The 19,459-nt window shown below is 39.3% G+C and overlaps 2 protein-coding genes across 5 annotated transcripts; one reads left to right on the top strand and one right to left on the bottom strand.

Moving 5' to 3' along the window:
• Positions 1-1,021: 1,021 nt before the first annotated feature.
• On the bottom strand, positions 1,022-3,777 carry LOC144636663 (uncharacterized). 2 transcript variants are annotated; one of them, XM_078495853.1, is made up of 5 exons: positions 3,625-3,777; positions 3,372-3,533; positions 2,322-2,421; positions 1,587-1,709; positions 1,022-1,158 (listed from the first exon to the last, which is right to left on the bottom strand). In XM_078495853.1, exons 1-4 carry the CDS (start codon positions 3,625-3,627, stop codon positions 1,621-1,623), a joined length of 354 nt encoding a protein of 117 aa, XP_078351979.1. In that variant the 5' UTR covers positions 3,628-3,777; the 3' UTR covers positions 1,022-1,158; positions 1,587-1,620. The 2 variants fall into 2 exon arrangements, with proteins under 2 accessions (XP_078351979.1, XP_078351978.1); XM_078495852.1 differs by lacking the exon at positions 3,625-3,777 and having other exon boundaries at positions 1,033-1,158; positions 3,372-3,581.
• Positions 3,778-4,260: 483 nt separating this feature from the next.
• LOC144635174 (uncharacterized) lies at positions 4,261-18,923 on the top strand. Of its 3 annotated transcripts, XM_078494250.1 has the most exons (15): positions 4,261-4,371; positions 5,592-5,743; positions 6,685-6,761; positions 7,445-7,553; positions 8,403-8,431; positions 9,440-9,517; positions 10,834-10,921; positions 12,593-12,684; positions 13,413-13,501; positions 14,424-14,531; positions 14,775-14,882; positions 15,115-15,222; positions 15,508-15,602; positions 17,454-18,010; positions 18,167-18,923. In XM_078494250.1, exons 1-15 carry the CDS (start codon positions 4,266-4,268, stop codon positions 18,774-18,776), a joined length of 2,406 nt encoding a protein of 801 aa, XP_078350376.1. In that variant the 5' UTR covers positions 4,261-4,265; the 3' UTR covers positions 18,777-18,923. The 3 variants fall into 3 exon arrangements, with proteins under 3 accessions (XP_078350376.1, XP_078350377.1, XP_078350378.1); XM_078494251.1 differs by lacking the exon at positions 14,424-14,531 and having other exon boundaries at positions 18,167-18,922; XM_078494252.1 differs by lacking the exons at positions 14,775-14,882; positions 15,115-15,222 and having other exon boundaries at positions 18,167-18,922.
• The last annotated feature ends 536 nt before the right edge of the window (positions 18,924-19,459 follow it).

Below are 19,459 nucleotides of genomic sequence, written 5' to 3'. Positions count from 1 at the left end.
AATTTCCATAGATGTAAAATTTTAATTCCCATTGAACTTCATGTATATTAAATGGTACCAATCTCCAGGAATTTCTTCATTCAGAGACTTCAAGTATGGAACAATTAGCCAGTGGTAGGCTGTTTCTGGCGGCGGTTCTTCGCGCACGATGGCGTGACCTCGCCGAGTTATCCAATTCCCCCCCCCCCCCCCCCCCCCGGCGCGAAGAACAGATCGTTCACTATCAAGTATTCGCGAAACTGTGAATTCAAACAAGCGATTTTGCCGAAGCACCGTGCACCAATGCCCGGCACCAATGTGACCGGTCTCCCCGGCAAAACAAGGTCCGGCAAAACAAGGAAACATGTTTCCAGAAACATGTTTCAATCATTGATTCCTCGATTTGCCATGTTTCCATGCCGCGCGGAAACACGGAATGTTTCTGCGGTGTAGCAGAAGCAAATTTTGCTTCCTGGAGACAAAAATTGACGCTGGAAACAATGCTTCCCGTGTGGCAAAACTGGGAAACATTGGGGAAACATGCACGCTACGAGTGTTTCTGGAAACATGTTTTTTTTTCGTTTTGCCAGGCCTTAACACATTTTCAGTTATAACCGAAAGCGGCCGGAAGCTGGTGAGTCGAACCAGGCGTACCAGCTTTTACACCTCTAACTCCCCATCTCCGAATTTGAATTCGTTCTGGGGCAGTCCACAGGCATGTTACTAGAAGCTTAAAGTCAAACTAAACTGTGAAACAATTCGGGTTTTTTTTCCCAGCGATTTTATAAATCTTTAATTCTAACTATTTCTACTCATAAAACTCAAAAACAAGACAACATTGAACACTCCGCAAGTTGCTTAGCAGAGAACGATTTCATGCCCACAGCAAGCAGTAATTTCTTTCTTTTCTTGGAAGTCTCAAACACATTGCATCGTAGCAACATCTTTGCATCAACATAATGGTGGTTTAACTGCGATCAATCATCCACGCTGTTGGATGTTCTAAACGTTCTCATTGATATCTGCTATGTTCGGAGTCCTCTTCTGAACCACGTGGTCTTGGCACAAGTTAACATGACGTTTTATAAGTCAAAACTTCTTAGTCTTTTATCCGCATGCTGCTCTTATGTTCAGTGGCGTTCTCTTCCCACTGGAAATGATTGCTAACTATTTTAATACCTGCAAGGAAAAGTATAGGTAATTACGATACACTATAGGAGAAGTAAATACCAGCCGACTTGTCGTGCATAATGTTGCGTTGCAAGTTGCACTGGCCGGTGGGTGTCAGTTAGCACAGGTGTTATAAGTTGCGGCAACACTTCATGTAACTATAAGAGTCGACTATCTACTTCCCGGGAGGGGGAACTCCCATATAAAAGGGGCGGGGATGCTCGTCGTCTCGCTTCGGAGTGTAAATTATCCCACATTGGTTTAATTTTTTTCCGCGGTCCCGTTCTCTGGAAACAAAGAGAAACATTCCTTTGCAGTTGGAGGGGCTTTGTTGCCAGAACAACCAGTTTTCCACAATATGTATATGTTATAAATGAGTGACAAATGACCAAACAACAACAAGAAAGGCAAAACAATTGCAAGAGGAATTTTCTCACCTAAGAAGACCATTCATTGTATTTGCTTTCCACATCACGTTGCTGTTGACATTTCTTCTGGTCGGAATTCAATGAAGGCTAATTCGAGAATTATTCGTGAAATAAATAAACCCATATTAAAAGCTGAAAAGGAATGGACAGAAAATTAAACTTCACGTAAGTCAGTGTTATATAATTACTTCCACGGCGATGGCGTCACTTGACAGGCATGCCGCTGACCTTGCTACCAGTAGCTTCATAGCTCGGTTGGTAGAGCATCACACTGGTACAGGGACCACGGCGCAGCATATTTTCGTTTGGGGGGCTAAATCAAACGCCGTAGGCTCCCAGAATGGCTAAAAATACATCCGTAACACAACACTCACTGGCAAAAGAGCAGTAAAACAGTAACTTTTTAATTGGGTAAAAATATTTTTCCCCAAAATCATTGAGGGCAGCCCCCCCCCCCGGTTCCGTGGTCCCTGCGGTATCACGGAGGTCCGTGACGGGTTCAAATCCTGTAGCCTGTGTATTTTTTGAGCGTGCGTTTGGGAAACGCGAAAGGCGTGAGACGGCGCGCCCGTCTCTCGCCTTTCACATTTTCCAAATACACGTGCAAAACTATACAGGTGCCTGCTAGCTGCTCTGCAGGCTACAAATCCCGTTGAAACCGTATTTTTTTCTTAATTCTTTCTTTGCAATTTTTTTAATTGCAATTTCAATGCGATTTCTTACTTTAAACCCAGAATAAGTTACCTGCTGAAATTTTTCCTAATCCAGTTCCAATTTCCTTTTCTGCTAGACTGTTGTATATAAATCCAAGGAGAGCCAGTATAAAGGATGCACAGTGGAGTAACTGGAAAGACAACAGAAAAAAAATCATTTGAACTTTGACAAATTAAAAAATGAAATTTGTTTGCCCTCATCAGTAACTGATTTAGGACAAGTGCTTATGCGGTCGAGCATTCTGCAACATTAGTTTCTAAATGTTGGTCTGTAAGATTTGGTAACAGATTTCTAATAAACAACATTACATGTAAAAGAGCCGAAACAAGAATATCAGCATTGCATATCCTGCTATGACCGTAAGTAGTCTGTTTTCGTTTACTCCGTTTTCGTTCTGCGCAAATAGCGAGCTCTTCTTTTACTGTCATCGCTATTAGGAGAGCATATAGCCGAATAACAAAACAAAGCAAACAAACAAAAAACATTGGTTTCATCGATCCCTTTGGTCTTTCAATAATAAATCTCGCTTACCCCGTCTCATAAGAGGGGGGCGGGGCGGAGTTCCAATCAGTGAGGAGTTTAAAAAGGGAAAGAATGATTTTACCTAACGCAATACACTGTATAAAAATCATGATCTTTTTAGGGTTGTTCCTATTCCAACAAATACATGGACAAATATAAATAATGGTGGTTTCCACACTAAATAAAAATTATGTCAATAAACTATTGGTTTTTATATAAAGTTACTTTTCCTAATGGTCGTCCGCTTCCACTATTCAAAACGATATTGATTACGAAAAAGTTTCGAGAGCGTTGCAAGGAAATTAAAATCGTTTGTTTCCAATACGGCGAGAAATTAAACGAGTAGAAACTTTTTCCAAACGGATGTCATTAGGTATAACCGCCATATTTTAAGGCATAAAATTGCTCGTGTCTTTTTTGCGAGTCAATGTAATCGAAATATGCGGCATTCTAAAAAAAAGCACAAAAATGCAAACACGGCTCATTATTCGGGGTGTGCCATTGGCGTAAATTGGTCCGCCAAGTTAAAATACAATGACTATTTAGTATTTTACTTACCAGAATGGTAAAAGTGAATTCGTGTGTCGAATTCTCAGGCATCTCCACGTTAATTATTGAAACAAAGTCGTTAACTAACGCACCAAAAAGAAATATAGCGAAAAGAAGTGATAATGAAGTATAAAGTTCTTTTCTGTGGAGTTTAATTCCTCTGAAGTTAAACTGCAAAACAAATGTTAAAACAACATTGTCAGTGATTATTACAATCATATACATAATTTGTCTCAGCGTTAAGAAGCAAGTCCGTGCTAACCATCAGGGCATATCACTGCCTCCACCATTGAAAAGTTTTAACACAGAAAAACTTGGTATTTTCACATTACAGTACTGATCTCAAATCAAAAGATCGGCTATTTATTATGAAGCACGCGTCTTTGTGGCACGTGACGTCAAATGAACGAGTCATCAATCTGGAACAAGCTAATCAACTTTCGAACCTGGAATGCTGTAAACATCGGACAAGCATGTTATGTATTTTGATTTTTATAGAGTTTTATGGAGTTTAAATATTGCACAAACACTTAAACCTCTAATCTCACTGGTTACACATATGTTTTCTAACGACAAACGGTAGGACTCGGTGAGCGCATGCACGCGCTACTAGTTCAAGCATCACTGCAGAAAAGACTTTTATACAGAACAGCCCGAGTTGGTGTAAAATAAAGACCACCTGCTCTCAGGTCTTTTACAAGTCAATGCTGTATGTGCCATATAATACGCGAAAACTGTATTTTATGCAATTACAAAATGCAATCTCCTGTAAAACCTAAACGCGCAAAGCGGGCGTGCCTTTTTTTGGCCGCGCAGTATTGTGTCTGGCGTAGAGACTAGGACCAACTCATAGAGTCTGCTGTTGATCAGCGGTAAAGCGTTGAAGAAGAATCAAAAACAAAAATGGCGGCTGCGGTGGCCGCGACTGGTTTTTGGAATCACAGAGAACGTTTGAATACGTGGCCGGAATATACACAGGCAAATGTTTGTAGAGTGACAGTTGATACAGGTAAGGTGTCTTGTCATGTCTTGATTGTAAAACCATTTTTAAACCCTTTGAATTGTCACTAATGACGCTGCCAAAAAAGCTCTCGATGAGCGGAGAGCGATGGTGATTCCGTAAGCGAACGCGACTCCTTTTGAGAATTACTAACTGGTGTTTTTCTTGATTTTGGGCTTGATAATGTACTAAAAGATTATGTTTCGTTTTACTCAACATCTTGATAAAATTATACACTACTTCATCACATGTGAATGACAATACAGTGACACTAGCGGACAGTGTTTTGAATGGTGTGACACGTGACGCGTGAGTAGCGAGTGTGCAAGTAACATTCTTTGAACAGTTTGCACTTCCATGAGCACAGAGTTGGTGTGTTGTAGTGGCGTGCAACAAATTTTTTGGTGATTTGTTTATTTTGTGCCAGTTACACTGAGTTTAGTTTTCCTTTCTGAGCCAGTGTAAATTTGAGGAGCCTTATATTAAAAGAGTTTTACCGCTACTGCAATCTTGTACCTCAAGTCTTCGTTCCTTATTGCCCCCCCCCCCCCCACAGGCAGACAATCCTCTGTGTTTGAGGCCAATGTGACATAAGCGTCATGAAATGCTATTGGATCTCATATCGCTTAGGGGTGTAAATTTCGGATTTTTGGACTCGCTTAAAGGGTGTTCCGGGCAAAACACCAATATTTTTAGCCATAATGGTCTCGTTTAGGGTTACAAACGAAGAAATATACAAATTTAAATTTTATTCTTAGTTTTCTGGTACCTTTTAAGGCTCAAGAAAAGCTTGAGCCACACCCAGATTGGTCTCTTTTAGGGGTTATTTTCAAAATTTTTGATGAGCATCCCCGTCCGTTTCATATAGGAGTCCCCCCACCCTGGGACCTTGGCTTGATTCAACTGATCATGAGAAATGCTCCATAAAATACTGAATTTCACATCTTTTGATCCCAAATTGTGATCTACTGTAAGCCAGATAAATAAAGTTCACTTAACTTTTATCATTTGTGTGATCTTTTGTAATGTGTAATTCAACCAGAAGTCTGGTATTTTCAGACTTCTAATCAAAAGTTTTCAGGGTGGCTTGTTTCGCAACAGCTGGTGAAGAGGAACGGGGACTCTTGGTTCAAGGTTGCTGCTACCAAACACTCAGAATCATGCAGAATCTAGTAGTGTGCAATTGGCATAAGTCATATATGTCAGTTTCTGGTAATTTCCATTTGCAGATGTCCTTAAAGACACCCTTGAAAGCCTTGTCATAGTTCACCCTAAATTGAGACAGACTGAACTCTGGTCAGAGTTAGCCATCATGGAAACAATTATCAACAAACATGGAAACAAGCATAGAAAGCAGTTTTATTTTCAAGGATTGAGAAGGGTAAGGGGTTGTAAATTAATCACAGCCATCACTGGTGGACAAATGTTTACAAATGTTTAAGAAGTCATTTATACAGTCATGTAGCTTGCATGTTACCTTATTATAGGAAATTAACGCTCCATGAAATTAATGTATCGTATTTTCTCGATTAAACGCCGGGTATCGAATAAATGTCGGGTCTCCTAGACGAAGTTGAAAATAGGCCCCTCTGGTATTTATTTAAGGTGTAATAAGCTGATGGCATATTAGCCTGATACATATTTGTAAAAAATAACGAATAAAAACCATTGCTTAATAAAAATCGGGCTGGAATAAACTGCAAAAGTCAAATAAATGCCGGGTCCACAAGGCCAAGTTTGAAATAAACGCCGGGGGCGTCTAATCGAGAAAATACGGTAAATTATCAAAATTCAATTCATGCAAAATTAATATACTATTATGAAAATGAGGGGGCGGGGAGAGAGAGACCCTGGGGACGAGGTTGGAAAATGAGCTGGATTTGTTTGAAAATGACCGTAATGTTGAAACATGATTCACATGAAAGGTTTTGCAACTACTCAGAAACGGAATCTTGTATTGTTCCAGGAAACAACTAGGCAAACGTTTTCAAATTGTTTTCGTGCATCTTCAAAAAATTGATTTTTATAGCTGCCGTAGCTTGATTTCTATCTGCAAATTAAGGTTATATCTTCCTTTAGATGTTCAAAGATAATGGTTTTTTTATGGGTTTAGTTGCCTACCACTTATTTCAGAACAGTTTTGGCCAAAAAACTGTGAAATCCCCGTGACATAGTCCCTTAAACAGAGAGATATAAGAGTTTTGATGATGCTAAATTAAGGGTAGTCATGTGAGGGGTTGTTATTGGTTAATGGTCGTTAAACTTATGGTACTGGCTGTTTTGGTAACATGTAAACATGTACATTAATTTTTTTGTTTTCAGGTTGCTAAGAATCTGAACAGGTTACAAGAAATAGGAATCTGTTACAAGTTGGTTGATGTAAGAAATAGCTTTATCAGGTATGTATAGCCTTAAGGGGCTGTTGATTCAGAAGGTCCATCAGGACGTGCCATTTATTTAATCCTGCCAAGAATCATGGCCAAGAACCTGACCTATCAAGTAATCGTCTGTATGAGGTAAAAAAAGGGGGAAGCCACGAGCCATGCGACCCACACTGCTGAACTTATCCTGGTTTCCGTAGCATTAGGCAGCTAGGAATATTTCTGTTCCCCCTGAATGGGATGCTAGTCCATCGCAGGGTTACCCCCAAGCATTATTTCGCCGACCGGTACCCATTTGTGCACCGTGGTGAAGAGAGGCACTATGAGAGTAAAGTGTCTTGCCAAAGAACACAACGCAGTACCCCCGTCAAGTCTCGAACTCAGACCGCTCGATCCAGAGTCCAGTGCGCTAACCATTAGGCCACCACTCCTCCCTGTTTGAGGTGACAGTGATAAAATTTAATTATAAATAATGTTCAAACCCAAAATGACCCAATTTCACTTCAGTCAACTAAGTCAACTAAATTATCCACTATGTCTTCTGCAGTGGTTATGCAAAGAGGTTGAAACAGCTGTCCACTGCAAGGCTGGTGTGTAGCCTCAGTCTGGAGATGAGCAAAATGCACATACCTGAGTGCAGTGAGTCTATTTTACTCAAATTAAACATTATGATAATTATTGTAATTGGAAATTTTTTGCAGCTTGCAAAACAATAGACTCGTCAGTGACATGTTGCCAAGTTATCCTTCAATTGGGTTGATTGTCAACATGCTTGGCTGCCTAACAGGAGCAGCGCAGATCATACTACAGGTACTATAGTCCTCTTATTATCACAGACATTGGACCGCTAACTACCATAACAGAAGGTTACCATATTTATTCAATTAAGCAGTGCTAAAAAAAACTTGAATTCCACCTTGACTTTTCATGCTCTCTTGCCCGAGGGGCAAACCATCATCATGAATTATTAATAAGTTTGAAAACCTGGGTAAGGGGGATAAACTTTGAGAGTGGGCACTTATTCAAGGTGTTCTCTTATAATTATTGGAGGCCAGGCGCTTATTACATTTTCACCATTTTCAGCAAATAGAAAGCCTATTTTGCAATAAAACAATAAATAATAACAAAATGTGAAGATGCACCAAAGCAGAATCGTTACTGTTCAGTGAAAGTTTCTGTAAAATGCTTACAAAACTTGGTCTTCGGGGAAGTCTCTCAGTAGTACTAACAATTAAATCTCCTTGTCACTAAGGTCACATGGAGGCTGAAATAATAATAATAATCAATAGTCCTCTTGTGCACTTCAATTTTTTTTGAGGTGGAGGGGTGGGGGATGGGTGCTTATTCAAGGCTGGGCGTTTATTTACTTTCCCTTCATTGTACCTACAGGGTGGCCTCTTATTCAAGGTAGGCACTTATTTGATGTTGGGCGAATAAATTTGGTATATTATTCCCAATCATGAATTGGAGTCACCAAAACAATACAAAACAATGTTATTGGTTCATTTGTTAACAATGGTGGTCTTTATTGGTTCATTTGTTAACAATGATGGTCTTTATTGGTTCATTTGTTAACAATGATGGTCTTTATTGGTTCATTTGTTAACAATGATGGTCTTTATTGGTTCATTTGTTAACAATGATGGTCTTTATCCACAGGTGATCTCTTTTTGCCAGGAAACAGTTAAGTATCCTTTCCAGCTTCACATGGTTACATGTGCATGAAGGTCTGTATACAGTGTTGTACTGCTATCTGTGTCATTGTTTTTTAGCACTAACTTACAGTACCTACTTAAAAAACAAATACATAGTTACATTATGTACAAATTGATTACTTACACTTCTTACAATGTCATTATCTACATTATGAGCAAAGTTCTGCATACAAGAAATATGAACAATGTCATTGTTATTATTTAAACCCCATCAATCGACCTACAGGCTAAGGCAATCAGACTTTTCATTGCCCCCCTTCAAACGTGACAGTAATACGGGAAACATTCCACCAGAATCACAATATTATTTGTCAAGATACGAAAAATAATTTGATCATCTCAAATTACCGCTTTTCTGCACCAAGAAAAAAGCAAAAACACAGTGCTGGCAGTGTTTGCATCCGGATGAACGCAGCTGGAAATCAACCTTGCGTCTTTAGGAAATTTTACGCATCGGAGATGCGGGACGCGTAGGTAGATGAATCACTGACAAAAGATTGCAGTAAGGTGAAACAATAAAATATTCTTCATCAACATTTAGAACTACTTTTTTATGACTTTTTACCCAAAGACAAAGCCCTTTATAGTGATTTATTAAACTGAGGAACAAGGAAGTTCCATTATGCTTCACTTCCAATCACATATTCTTAAAAGATATGGCATTAATTGTCGACTAACACAGCCTTGTGTGCCCACAAGCAAAAACATATGGTTCATGAGAACTTCACTTTGCAGATAAGTCTATGCTGCTGCGAAAGTGGAAAAAACTGAGTTACCAACAGAATTAAGTAAAATTATGGCACTTGTCAGTTGTTTGTAATGTTGTATTGTATCGTGTATAATCTATTGTATCATGGCAATGTATCAATGTACGTATCGTTTTGTGAGAAAATGTATCATTGCAGCCCAACTCTTGAGCTGCAGCACCATGTTACTAGATATGCACTGTACTGGACAAAAAAAACCCTTGACTGTTGTTAGACTTTCATGTTCAGAGCTGTTTTATGGACACTATGTTACATTTCATTTGACTCTTATCTCAAGTTTGAGCAGGGTGTGGTGAGTATGAACTTGCATTTTTCATTTTTTAGTACTTGTTACTGTTTTCAACTATTACCTCAACTGAATAAAGCCTATGTCATTTAAATCAAAATTCACATGCAAATAGTTTGGCATGAAGTGCATGCTATATGTCAAGATTAACCAAAATAATTGTTAATGAGTAAGAGAAATATGTATATCTTTCCCAATGAATTGTGCGTCCTGATTAGTCAGTTGGACACCTAAATTTGATCACATAACACCTATTTTAAAACCTCTGTTCTGGCTTCCAGTATGTTTTAGGATTGAGTACAAAATTTTGATCCTAACTTTTAAGGCAATTTATGGCGTCACACTCTCTTTTATTTTTGACAACTTTAATTAAGATTAGAAAACAAACAAAATTTAATAATAAATTATTATTATTAATTATTATTATTAATTTGCTTTCGTGCAAGCAACTATTGTTAGAGCCATCAAGGGTAACGACCCAAGAACACTCTTGGAGACAAATCGTTAGACTGAAAATCGTTATACGAATAAATTACCATCTGAATTAAGGAAGATTTAATAGAAGAAAGCATTTGCTTGTTACAGCTAGAACCTCTACAAGCATGACTACTCCCGAATTTTAGTTTTGGATTTAGTTATAATTGTAATCTTCAGTTTTTAATTTCTATTTTAAGAAAGGTTTTAATGTATTTTCATATATTTTTATTGTAAATTTTCAGGTTTTTGTTTAATTTGATGTAAGGTGCATTTGATCATATCGGGCAGGGCCGTAGGCAGGGGGTGTTGCGATGGGTGCGTCCGCACCCACTCACATAGCCTGCGAGCAGGCTCTCCATTTGGGGGCAACGTGTATATTGAACTCTTCGAGCGCCGAAGGCGCGATCCCGCGAGTGCCGAAGGCGCGAGTGCGTGGGCGAAGCGGGCTCGCTTCTCTCGCCCAGCGGCTCGCTTCGCTCGCCGACTCGCGCCTTCGGCACTCGCGGGATCGCGCCTTCGGCGCTCGAGCAGTTCAATATTCACGTTGCCCCCGAATAGAGAGCCTGCTCGCAGGCTACCACTCACAGGTCACAAAGATCCGCCTTATCAGGGAGTGAGGGTTAAAATGACTCTCAGAATGCAGTAAATGTGGACTTAAACAACTTGATTTTTCAAAATTTCCCCTTGGAAAATACCCCCAGACTCCTCGGGACACTCATGCCTCTGGCACTCGCACCCATCCTGCCCACGGCACTGTATCCACATGTCAATTTGCTCCTAAAAATGAAATACTCTGGGCTCATCAAAAGCAATAAAGCTCAGTCATCTTCATTTCTTCCTTTTAGGGTTTTTTTGAAAAGCTATATGCTGGCTGTTGCAGAGTGCTATGACATAATTTTTCCGTGGCTGAATCTTTTACAAGACACACACAAGGTTGGTGCACAGGGGTACTGGTTGGTATGGGGCAATCTTTGCTGACGTCAGTGTTTACATTTTGCCTCTGTAGCATACGACTGTGCCTGGAGAAGACATCATGCTATATACAAATTGTGAAACTTTAAGAATCGGCGTAATTTTCAGCTCTTTACGTGCAATATTCAAGGAGATATAAGCGTTCAAAAACTGCAAAATTTCTGGGTGGCGCTATATCGAGTTTTTTCACTTTCTGATCGAGTTAAAAAAAATAGCAATTCTGAATATTGAAAGAACATGGTACGATTAACCGAGTAGCAAGATCTGTTTACAAAATGAAGTGCCACGACTGCCCTTTTACGTACATCAGATAAAACAAGCGCTCGTGGTCCTCGCGCGGAGCCGAACATGATCCAGTCCGCGCGAGCAACAGCGAATCCTCGATAAAGCAGCACGCCGAGTCAACGAACACAACATCCATCCGAAAGACGCCCAGATCGTCGTGCGTAGCATAAGCAATTACAACAAGAGGTTTTTCTTGGAGTCGTGGCACTCCTCTTTGAACAGCGACGCTGTAAACGAGCGCAAAGCGTTCCCTCGCTCGCCTCGGTTATCTGCCTTTGATTTGAATTTAAAAACAATACAACGCACAGATTATTAGCGCGAGCAACACCGAACTTCTACTGAACTCTCATGAAGGTGAACAGTAAAGTCACCGAAAAATTTAGGTTATAAAAAACAACAGATCGGCTAAAAACCGTTTCATTACATAAATCCACCATCGACTTTCGTTTCTTTTAAGGTACGCGCGCTGGATAGGGAAAAAAACTGTCTAAATGCACTCACAAAATGGCGCAAATGACGAATTAAGCCAGTACGCGATTTCTGTGTAGAACGAAGAAATTTATAGGTACAGAGGTTGGCTTTCCTTACTTTTAAGGGACTCGCGCTATATAGGGAAAACAACTGTCTGAATGCACGCGCAAAATGGCGTAAACAAAAATAGTACTACGCTAGTGATACAGTTATCAATTTTTTAAAAAAGTGCTGCCTTACTAACAAATAAAAGCTAACCGCAAAGCAAACCGGAGTGGAACTAACCGCAAGCAAACTTGAGTGGAACTAACCGCAAGCAAACTTGAGTGGAACTAACCGCAAGCAGAACTGAAGAACAAACGTGATGCGTTTTTACAATAAATTTGTCCTTTTTAACGTACATCGCGTACATCGCTTTTTATACAGTTAATTGTGCCATTTTGCGCGTGCATTTAGACAGTTGTTTTCCTATATAGCGCGAGTCCCTTAAAAGTAAGGAAAGCCCAGAGGTTGCTACGAAGACACTTTTGATTTGTTAGTGCGAGATATTGCCTTCTTTTACTCGTTCTAAATTGGTTAATTAAAAAATTGCCTTCTTTGACTCGTTCTAGATTTGAAAATTTAATGTAACTTTACTAACCGTTAACTGTACGCGATGTGTTTTTAATAGAGTCGTCATTTGTTTACGCCATTTAATTTTGCGCCTACATTTTGACAGTTGTTTTAGCGCGAGTTCCTTCAAAGTAACGAAAACATCCATCTCTCATTTATGACCACACTTGTACGTTTCTTTTTTGTTTCTACAAATGCACAAGAATCCTTTCACTGAAATATCTATAGCTACTTACGAAAACGTGTTTTTAATGTTTATTTCAGACTAAAAACTCTGAGGCAAAAGATCTTCCCAAGAGTCTTAAAATGTGGGTTGGACCGTTGAAAACTCGAGGCTCGGACAAAACACCAAACAGGTACAGCTTGAAACGCTAGTGTTATTCTTGCTGCTGCTTTTTACATTCCGGTACAGAGATCCTTGTAACGTGGGACTGGTCCCAAATGGGTCTAGTCTGACATCAGACTGGTTCACCCGTACGTTTTTTAAACGTCGTGAAGTCATTTTATATCTAAAGACCTCTAAAAGCTGTTTTGTTTTTTTAGCTTCAATCAAGCAGTGTAGTTTCAGGGCAAAATCCAGCCCTTTATGTTTTATTAGTGTAAGGTTTTATTGACAAAAACTGCAATCTCTTTTTGTAAATATTCATTCTGCAAACAATACAGCTTTTCTAGCCCAAAATTGCTTCATAACAGTTGAGAAATGCGCATCAGGAACTATTCCTTTAACGGCCTCTCCCAGGAGAGAGACCCTAGCCTGAGGAAGACCTTGGGACACTGGTGTAATTAACATGGAGAAATATGGTCTATTTCTATAGTTATGAGGCTATGAACAGTCTATTGTCTGGCTTGTCAGGGTTATCCTACCTTCAATGGTGAGACAGCTCCTATCACCTGACTTGCGCCCCCCCCCCCCCCCCCCCACCCCCGACGACTTAGCGATTCTCATGTAAACGGTTGGTTGAAGAAAACAATGAAAGTGAACCTGCTCAGTCAGGGTATCTCGGGAGGAGGGTTGTCTCAGGCACTAAAAACAATCAGTCCAAACAAATGTCAGTGCATTAACATTTGTTATTTGTCTGAACAGCACATCTGTGACTCCTTCTGCAAAGACGTCAGTAACACCGGGAGCTTTAGATAAGCTGTTTGCATCGACACCAAGACAAAGCCCTAAAGGTATTTTCGTGTTTATAACGTAGAATGTCCAATTTAACTCGTTTTTTAACTTACTCTAAATAGCAGACGAGATTTGCAACCAAATTTGTACTACATTAAAAAGTTTGGTTCAAAATGCGCGCTAATAAATGTTAATAAACACCAAATTCTTCAGTGGATAAATGCTTTGATTTACTAAAGAAGAGGGAGAACGCTCGAAACGTCTGGTGTTTAACACTTCAGTCAACTCTCACTACAACGGTCACCTTCGGGACCAGAATTTGGTGTCCGTAATAGAGAAAGTCCGTAGTAGCGGGAGTTATTTTCAGTAATTCTTACAGTGAACTCCCGCCTTGCGGACTACTCGCTATTACGGACACACCGTTATTACGGACAGAAGCTGAAGTCCCGGCAAATAAGAATTACTGAAAATAACTCCCGCTACTACGGACTTTCTCTATTATGGACACCAAATTCTGGTCCCGAAGGTGTCCGTCGTAGTGAGAGTTGACTGTATTTGCCGGGACTTCAGCTTCTTCCGAAATAACGGGGTGTCCGTAATAGCGAGGTGTCCGCAAGGCGGGAGTTGACTGTAGTACGTTTATTTTCCAAGAAAACAATATATAATAACAAAACGTGAAGATCTACCAAAGCTGAATTTTAACTGTTTATTGAAAGTTTCTGTAAAATACTAAGAAAAATCGGTCTTTGGGGTAGTCTCTTGGTAGTACTAAGCCAATTTCAATCTCAATTTTAATAATAATCAATACTCCTGTTGTGCACTTCAAATTTTTAAAGAGGGGTGGGGGTGGGCGCGTATTCGAGGTTGGGCGCTTAATCGAATAGATACGGTAGATGGGATTTGACATTTAGTTCTTTAGTTGAGTTATAGTTCCATTTACTGACACGCTAAATTTTTTATTTTATTTTTTAATTGTTTTAGACCCTATACCTAGTTTATTTCCTGAATTAAACGCCGATTCTTTGACGGGACCATCGCAGGGAGCTTTCAATAACCTGTTTGCATCGACACCAAGACAAAAACTTCAAGGTATTGTAGTGTTTATGTTTAACCCTTTTTAATTTACTCTAAGTAGCAGACGAGATTCGTAACCAATTTCGTACTACTGTAATTTAAAAGTTTGGTTCAAAATGTGCGGTAATAAAGCAGTATTCATAAACAAGGTCTCTAATAAATTTGTGGGCTAGATAGGATTTGACATTTAGTTCTTTAGCAGAGTTATAGTTCCATGTACTGACACGCTAAACTTTTCTTTATTTTGTAATTTTTTAGACCCAATACCAAGTTTATTACCTGAATTAAATGCCCATTCTTTGACGGGACCATCACCAGGAGCTTTAGATAACCAGTTTGCATCGACACCAAGACAAAAACCTCAAGGTATAAGTGTTTATGTTTAACACTTTTTCAATTTACTCTAAGTAGCAGACGAGATTTGTACTACATTTAAAAGTTTGGTTCAAAATGTGCGCTAATAAAACAGTATTCATAGGCAAGGTCTCCAGTGAATTTGTGGACTAAATGGTATTTGTCACTTAGTTCTATAGCGGACTTATAGTTCCATGTACATGTACTGGTATGCTTAAGATTTCTTCATTTTGTGTTATTTTAGACGCTCTACCAAGTTTATTACCTGAATTTAACGCCAGATCTTTGACGGGACCATCACCGGGAGCTTTAGATAATCTGTTTGCATCGACACCAAGACAAAAACCTCAAGGTATTGTAGTGTTTATGTTTCACTTGGAATGTTCAATTTAACACTTTTTAAATTTACTTTAAGTAGCAGACAAGATTAGTTTGGTTCAAAACGTGCGCTTATAATTTTGTAACACTAGATGTTTCGAGGATTTTCCCTCTTCTTTCCCTAGAAAGCGGCAAAGATAAAGAAAGCTACTCTAATGAATTCGTGGACTAGATGGGATTTGTCACAGTTCAATAGCAGAGTTATAGTCCCATTATTTTACTGGCACACTAAACTTTTCTTTATTTTATAATTTTTTAGACACTTTACCAAGTTTATTAAATTTAACCTTTACGGAACCACCATACGACTTTGGAAAATCGTTTGTTTCTGATGATTTCAAGAGACCACTGGAGGTATGATACACATGTTTTGTACACTTTTGGGGGCTCACGGCCAATTACCAGATGAGGCGTAATAACTATAAACGGGCTGTGTTATTTGGTGGCCACGCTACACAACCTACAACCGTAGTCTAAAGCAGTTCGTTCACAAATGTAGACACTTAATCGATAAAGCCGAGTTTACACGGCAATTATTATGTGACAATTTTTATTAAACAAATATATTTACCGTGTAGATGACACAATTATTTATCAGCAGTCCAAAGGATAGTGCGCCAGAAATGACCTTGGACAGCAGAGATACGCGCGCCCAGCGACCAGTAGAATTTGGGAGATTGGGGACCACATATATGCTGACGCAATATTTGCCACATTTTATGTGACGAGTCGTCTACACGAGCAATTTTCGTATGTGACATCTTTTATTTGTCAAATAAAAGCTAACACGCCAGCTTGTCAACAAATAGATTTGCCACATAAAGAATGGCCAATTTTTCTCATCTACAGGAGCAAATAAATTGTCGCATAAAAATTGAAAATTGCTCGTGCAAACTAGGCTTAAACGTTTTTAGACGCCTCCATTCCCCTTTTCAGTCTTGAACCCTTCGTAAATAAGGAATGTGTAAAGTGTTTGTGAGCTTGAACACTTGCTGAAAGCTGTACGTCAGTTCTTGATAAGAATACGGCACAATGCTCGACCATAGCACTCGTTAAAAAGAGTACATACTAGTTATGCAGCGCTTTCGAGTGGTATACTATGCCCGGGATACTTAGTAAATAAACCCCTTCAGGCGGCTGGTATATTGGAGGATAATGCCCGAGGCTGAACGATTGTCGAAAAATGAACAGTTGGCCAAGAAGCGAAGCTTCGAGGGCAACTGTGAAATTTTGAGGACAATCTTTCAGCCAAGGGCATTATCCTCCAATATACCAGCAAGCCAGAAAGGGGTTTATTTATTTTATAACCCTCCGATTAATTTCTACAACGCGCTTTATTGCCAGTAAATTTATAGGAAAAACCTACGTTATAAACCCGGCGTAACTGTGGTTGAAACAAATGTAAGTTGATTGGTTTGCGTGATTTTTTAACTCTTTGATTTCATTAAAAGTTAGAGTTGAATAAGGTGACTTCATTTGTTTGTTTTGTGCTTGCTTACAAAATCGGGCGACGGATGTCAAATCGGACGGGGTATATTCGCTAATACCCGTCGTCCGATTTTGTACCACGTGATACGTTTTGTCCAATGAGCGCGCGCAAAGATTAATGAGTGGGTTATAATATGGAATATCCCACGAGTCACTTGTATTTTCTCGGTATATACACGAGCCTTTAGGCGAGTGTGTATACGAAGAAATACAAGTGACAAGTGGGATATTCCATAGAATCACGAGAAAGTGTTGTGTAACTATTTTATACCATGCCATAGAAAATACGCTTACTAAATTTCATCGAGAATAACATCGCAGCGGACGATGGGAAGGTTGGGTTGAATACTGTCGAATATACAACGGCTTTCGTGTATTTTGATTGGCTGTATTTTCTATGGCATGGTATAAAGAATAATATACGACCCAAACTCTTCTTCAACCCACAACTCTTCTTTCGAAAACAAAGTAGAGTATACTTGAACTCAAATGGGGCATGGTCTCCCTTGGTTTTAATTTACGTTACACTTCTTCGATACACTTCTTGTAACTTTTATTGAGATATTTCGGTCAAATGGCAGAACAATCTACTATGTCAAAACTCTTTCCTGAATAAGCAGGTCGTATATTCCATGTATATGTCACAGTGAAAAGACTGGAGCGCAAAATGTTTAGACGTTATTTTATTGACTTTCACTTTGTCTCTCTTTTCTTCAGTGCTCAGACGCGATGGTTGCAGAGGAAAGCACCAACCTCAAAACGAGATTGTTTCCTGAGAGTCCCGAAAATGAAGATCATGTTCCAATAAATTCCACATGCGCAAGGAAAAGAAAAGCTGCAGAGTTCATAGATAGCGAAGTTTCAGGTCCCCCATCAAATAAACTAGCTACGGAGTTAAAAAGATTTTTAAACAAAGAAAGCCTGTGCAGACGCTTATGTTCAACAATACGCATTTTTGGCAATAAAACATGGAAGAATTCCGTCGAGAAGAAATTGAGGAAGAAGCTCGCGCAACAGCAGTTGAAGAAGAAACAAAGGAGGCGACAAGCAAACACAGATGCTGCACTCACAAAGAAGAGAAAAAAGAAATTATCAAGCAAAGATGAAGTGGGCACAAGGAAGAAAAGGAAAGGAAATCAGAGTAAAGGGAAAACACAAGCAGAGAAGAAAAGGAAAGCAGATACAAGACGAGTTAAAGCAACCATAAAAGTAAAACGAAAACTCAAGAGTGATCAAGGTGAGAAAGTTGCAAAGAAGAAAAAGAAGAACGAAACTAGCGGAGATTTAACATGCACAGAGAAGAAAAGGAAAGCAGATACAAGACAAGTTAAAGCACCCATAAAGGTCAAACGAAAACTAAAAAGTGATCGAGGTGAGAAAGTTGCAAAGAAGAAAAGGAAGGACGAAACTAGCGGAGATTTAACACGCACAAAGAAGAAAAGGAAAGTAACAGCTTGTAAGAATGAAACACGCACATTGAAGAAAAGAAAAGTAAAACCTGGTGCAGATGAAACACAAGCAAAAAAGAAAAGAAAAGTAACAACTTGTGAGGATGAAACACACACATTGAAGAAAAGAAAAGAAAAACCTGGTAAAGATGAAAGAAACACAAAGAAGAACAAAAAATTAAAAACTTTAGAGAATAAAACAAAACCAAAAAAGAAAAGCAAAGGAGCCAACGGAGATGTGACGGGCACAAAGAAGAAGAGAGCAGAAAAGTCAGGTAAAAGTGAATTACAACCCAAGAAGAAAATAAAAATCGAAAGCAGCCAAGATGGAACAGATACAAGGAAGAAACCAAAACTAAAAACTGGCCAGGATAAGACATCTTACAAGAAGACTAGAAAAACGACCGGTAATAAGGTTAAAACAGTCAAGAAGAAGAAAGGAAAAGGAAAAACTGGAAAAGATGGCACACCCAACGAAAAAAAGAAGAAAAGAAAGTTAGGAAGACGCAATTCACAAAAGACACTAAAGTTAGTAAAAAAAGTTGTTGGAGTAACAACAGCAGCAACAAAAACAAAAAAGCGAAGACAGTGAATGAATGAAATTGGCTGCATTTTTAAGATGCTAAGTGATATCAGTGTAAAAGTATTTGAATGAATTGTCACCACAAGATGAATGAAAACAATGAAAAGATGCATACCTTATTACATTATGATTATCAGTTAAGTCATCAAAATAATATTAAAAAAATCAAGCTCTATTTGATCTTAGTGATCAGATGCTAATGCTGATGTAAAAATTATTGATGCATCAATATAGAACTTGGGGAGGCACGGTGGCCTAATGGCTAGTGTGCCAGACTCTGGATTGACCGGTCCAGGTTAAAGCCCTGACTGGAGCACTGCATTGTGTTCTTAGGCAAGACACTACTCTCATAGTGCCTTCCTCCACCCAGGTGTGTAAGTGGTTACCAGAGAGTTTACTGCTGGGGCAGGGGCGGATCCAGGATTTTTTAAAGGGGGGTGGCTGTTTACCAATATTTTTGTTTACTATATTGTTCAAGCCCCGTTTGTTTTTTATGGGGGGGGGGGGGGGTTCGGGCTTTCAGGCAGTTTTTTGAAAGTGGGAGTGCAGATGATGTTGGGTCTGAGGCCCACATGTAATAGAGTCGAAGGCTCCATCCCCCTCGGGGGTCTGGGGGCATGCCCCCTCAGAAAATTTTGAAAAGTTGAAGCCTCTTAGACGTGATTTCCACGATTCTGAGCAGCTTTTAACAG

This window comes from Oculina patagonica, chromosome 13 (genome assembly GCF_052425735.1).
Source record: "Oculina patagonica isolate OP01 chromosome 13, crgOcupat, whole genome shotgun sequence".
In the NCBI taxonomy this organism is placed as follows: domain Eukaryota; kingdom Metazoa; phylum Cnidaria; class Anthozoa; order Scleractinia; family Oculinidae; genus Oculina; species Oculina patagonica.
The sequence above is the reverse complement of the archived record's forward strand: the minus strand, read 5'-3'. Positions and strand labels throughout refer to the sequence as shown.

What these genes read in the sequence shown, in the direction of transcription:
- LOC144636663 (XM_078495852.1), bottom strand. Translation starts at nt 3,581, where the DNA reads ATGATTGTAATAATCACTGACAATGTTGTTTTAACATTTGTTTTGCAG. An exon ending in AATTCACTTTTACCATTCTG is followed by an intron (nt 2,422 to 3,371) that starts GTAAGTAAAATA and finishes TTGTCTTTCCAG; the next exon opens with TTACTCCACTGTGCATCCTT. An exon ending in ATTAGGAAAAATTTCAGCAG is followed by an intron (nt 1,710 to 2,321) that starts GTAACTTATTCT and finishes ATTCCTTTTCAG; the next exon opens with CTTTTAATATGGGTTTATTT.
- LOC144635174 (XM_078494250.1), top strand. Translation starts at nt 4,266, where the DNA reads ATGGCGGCTGCGGTGGCCGCGACTGGTTTTTGGAATCACAGAGAACGT. An exon ending in TCAAGTTTGAGCAGGGTGTG is followed by an intron (nt 9,518 to 10,833) that starts GTGAGTATGAAC and finishes TCTTCCTTTTAG; the next exon opens with GGTTTTTTTGAAAAGCTATA. An exon ending in ACCAAGACAAAAACTTCAAG is followed by an intron (nt 14,532 to 14,774) that starts GTATTGTAGTGT and finishes GTAATTTTTTAG; the next exon opens with ACCCAATACCAAGTTTATTA.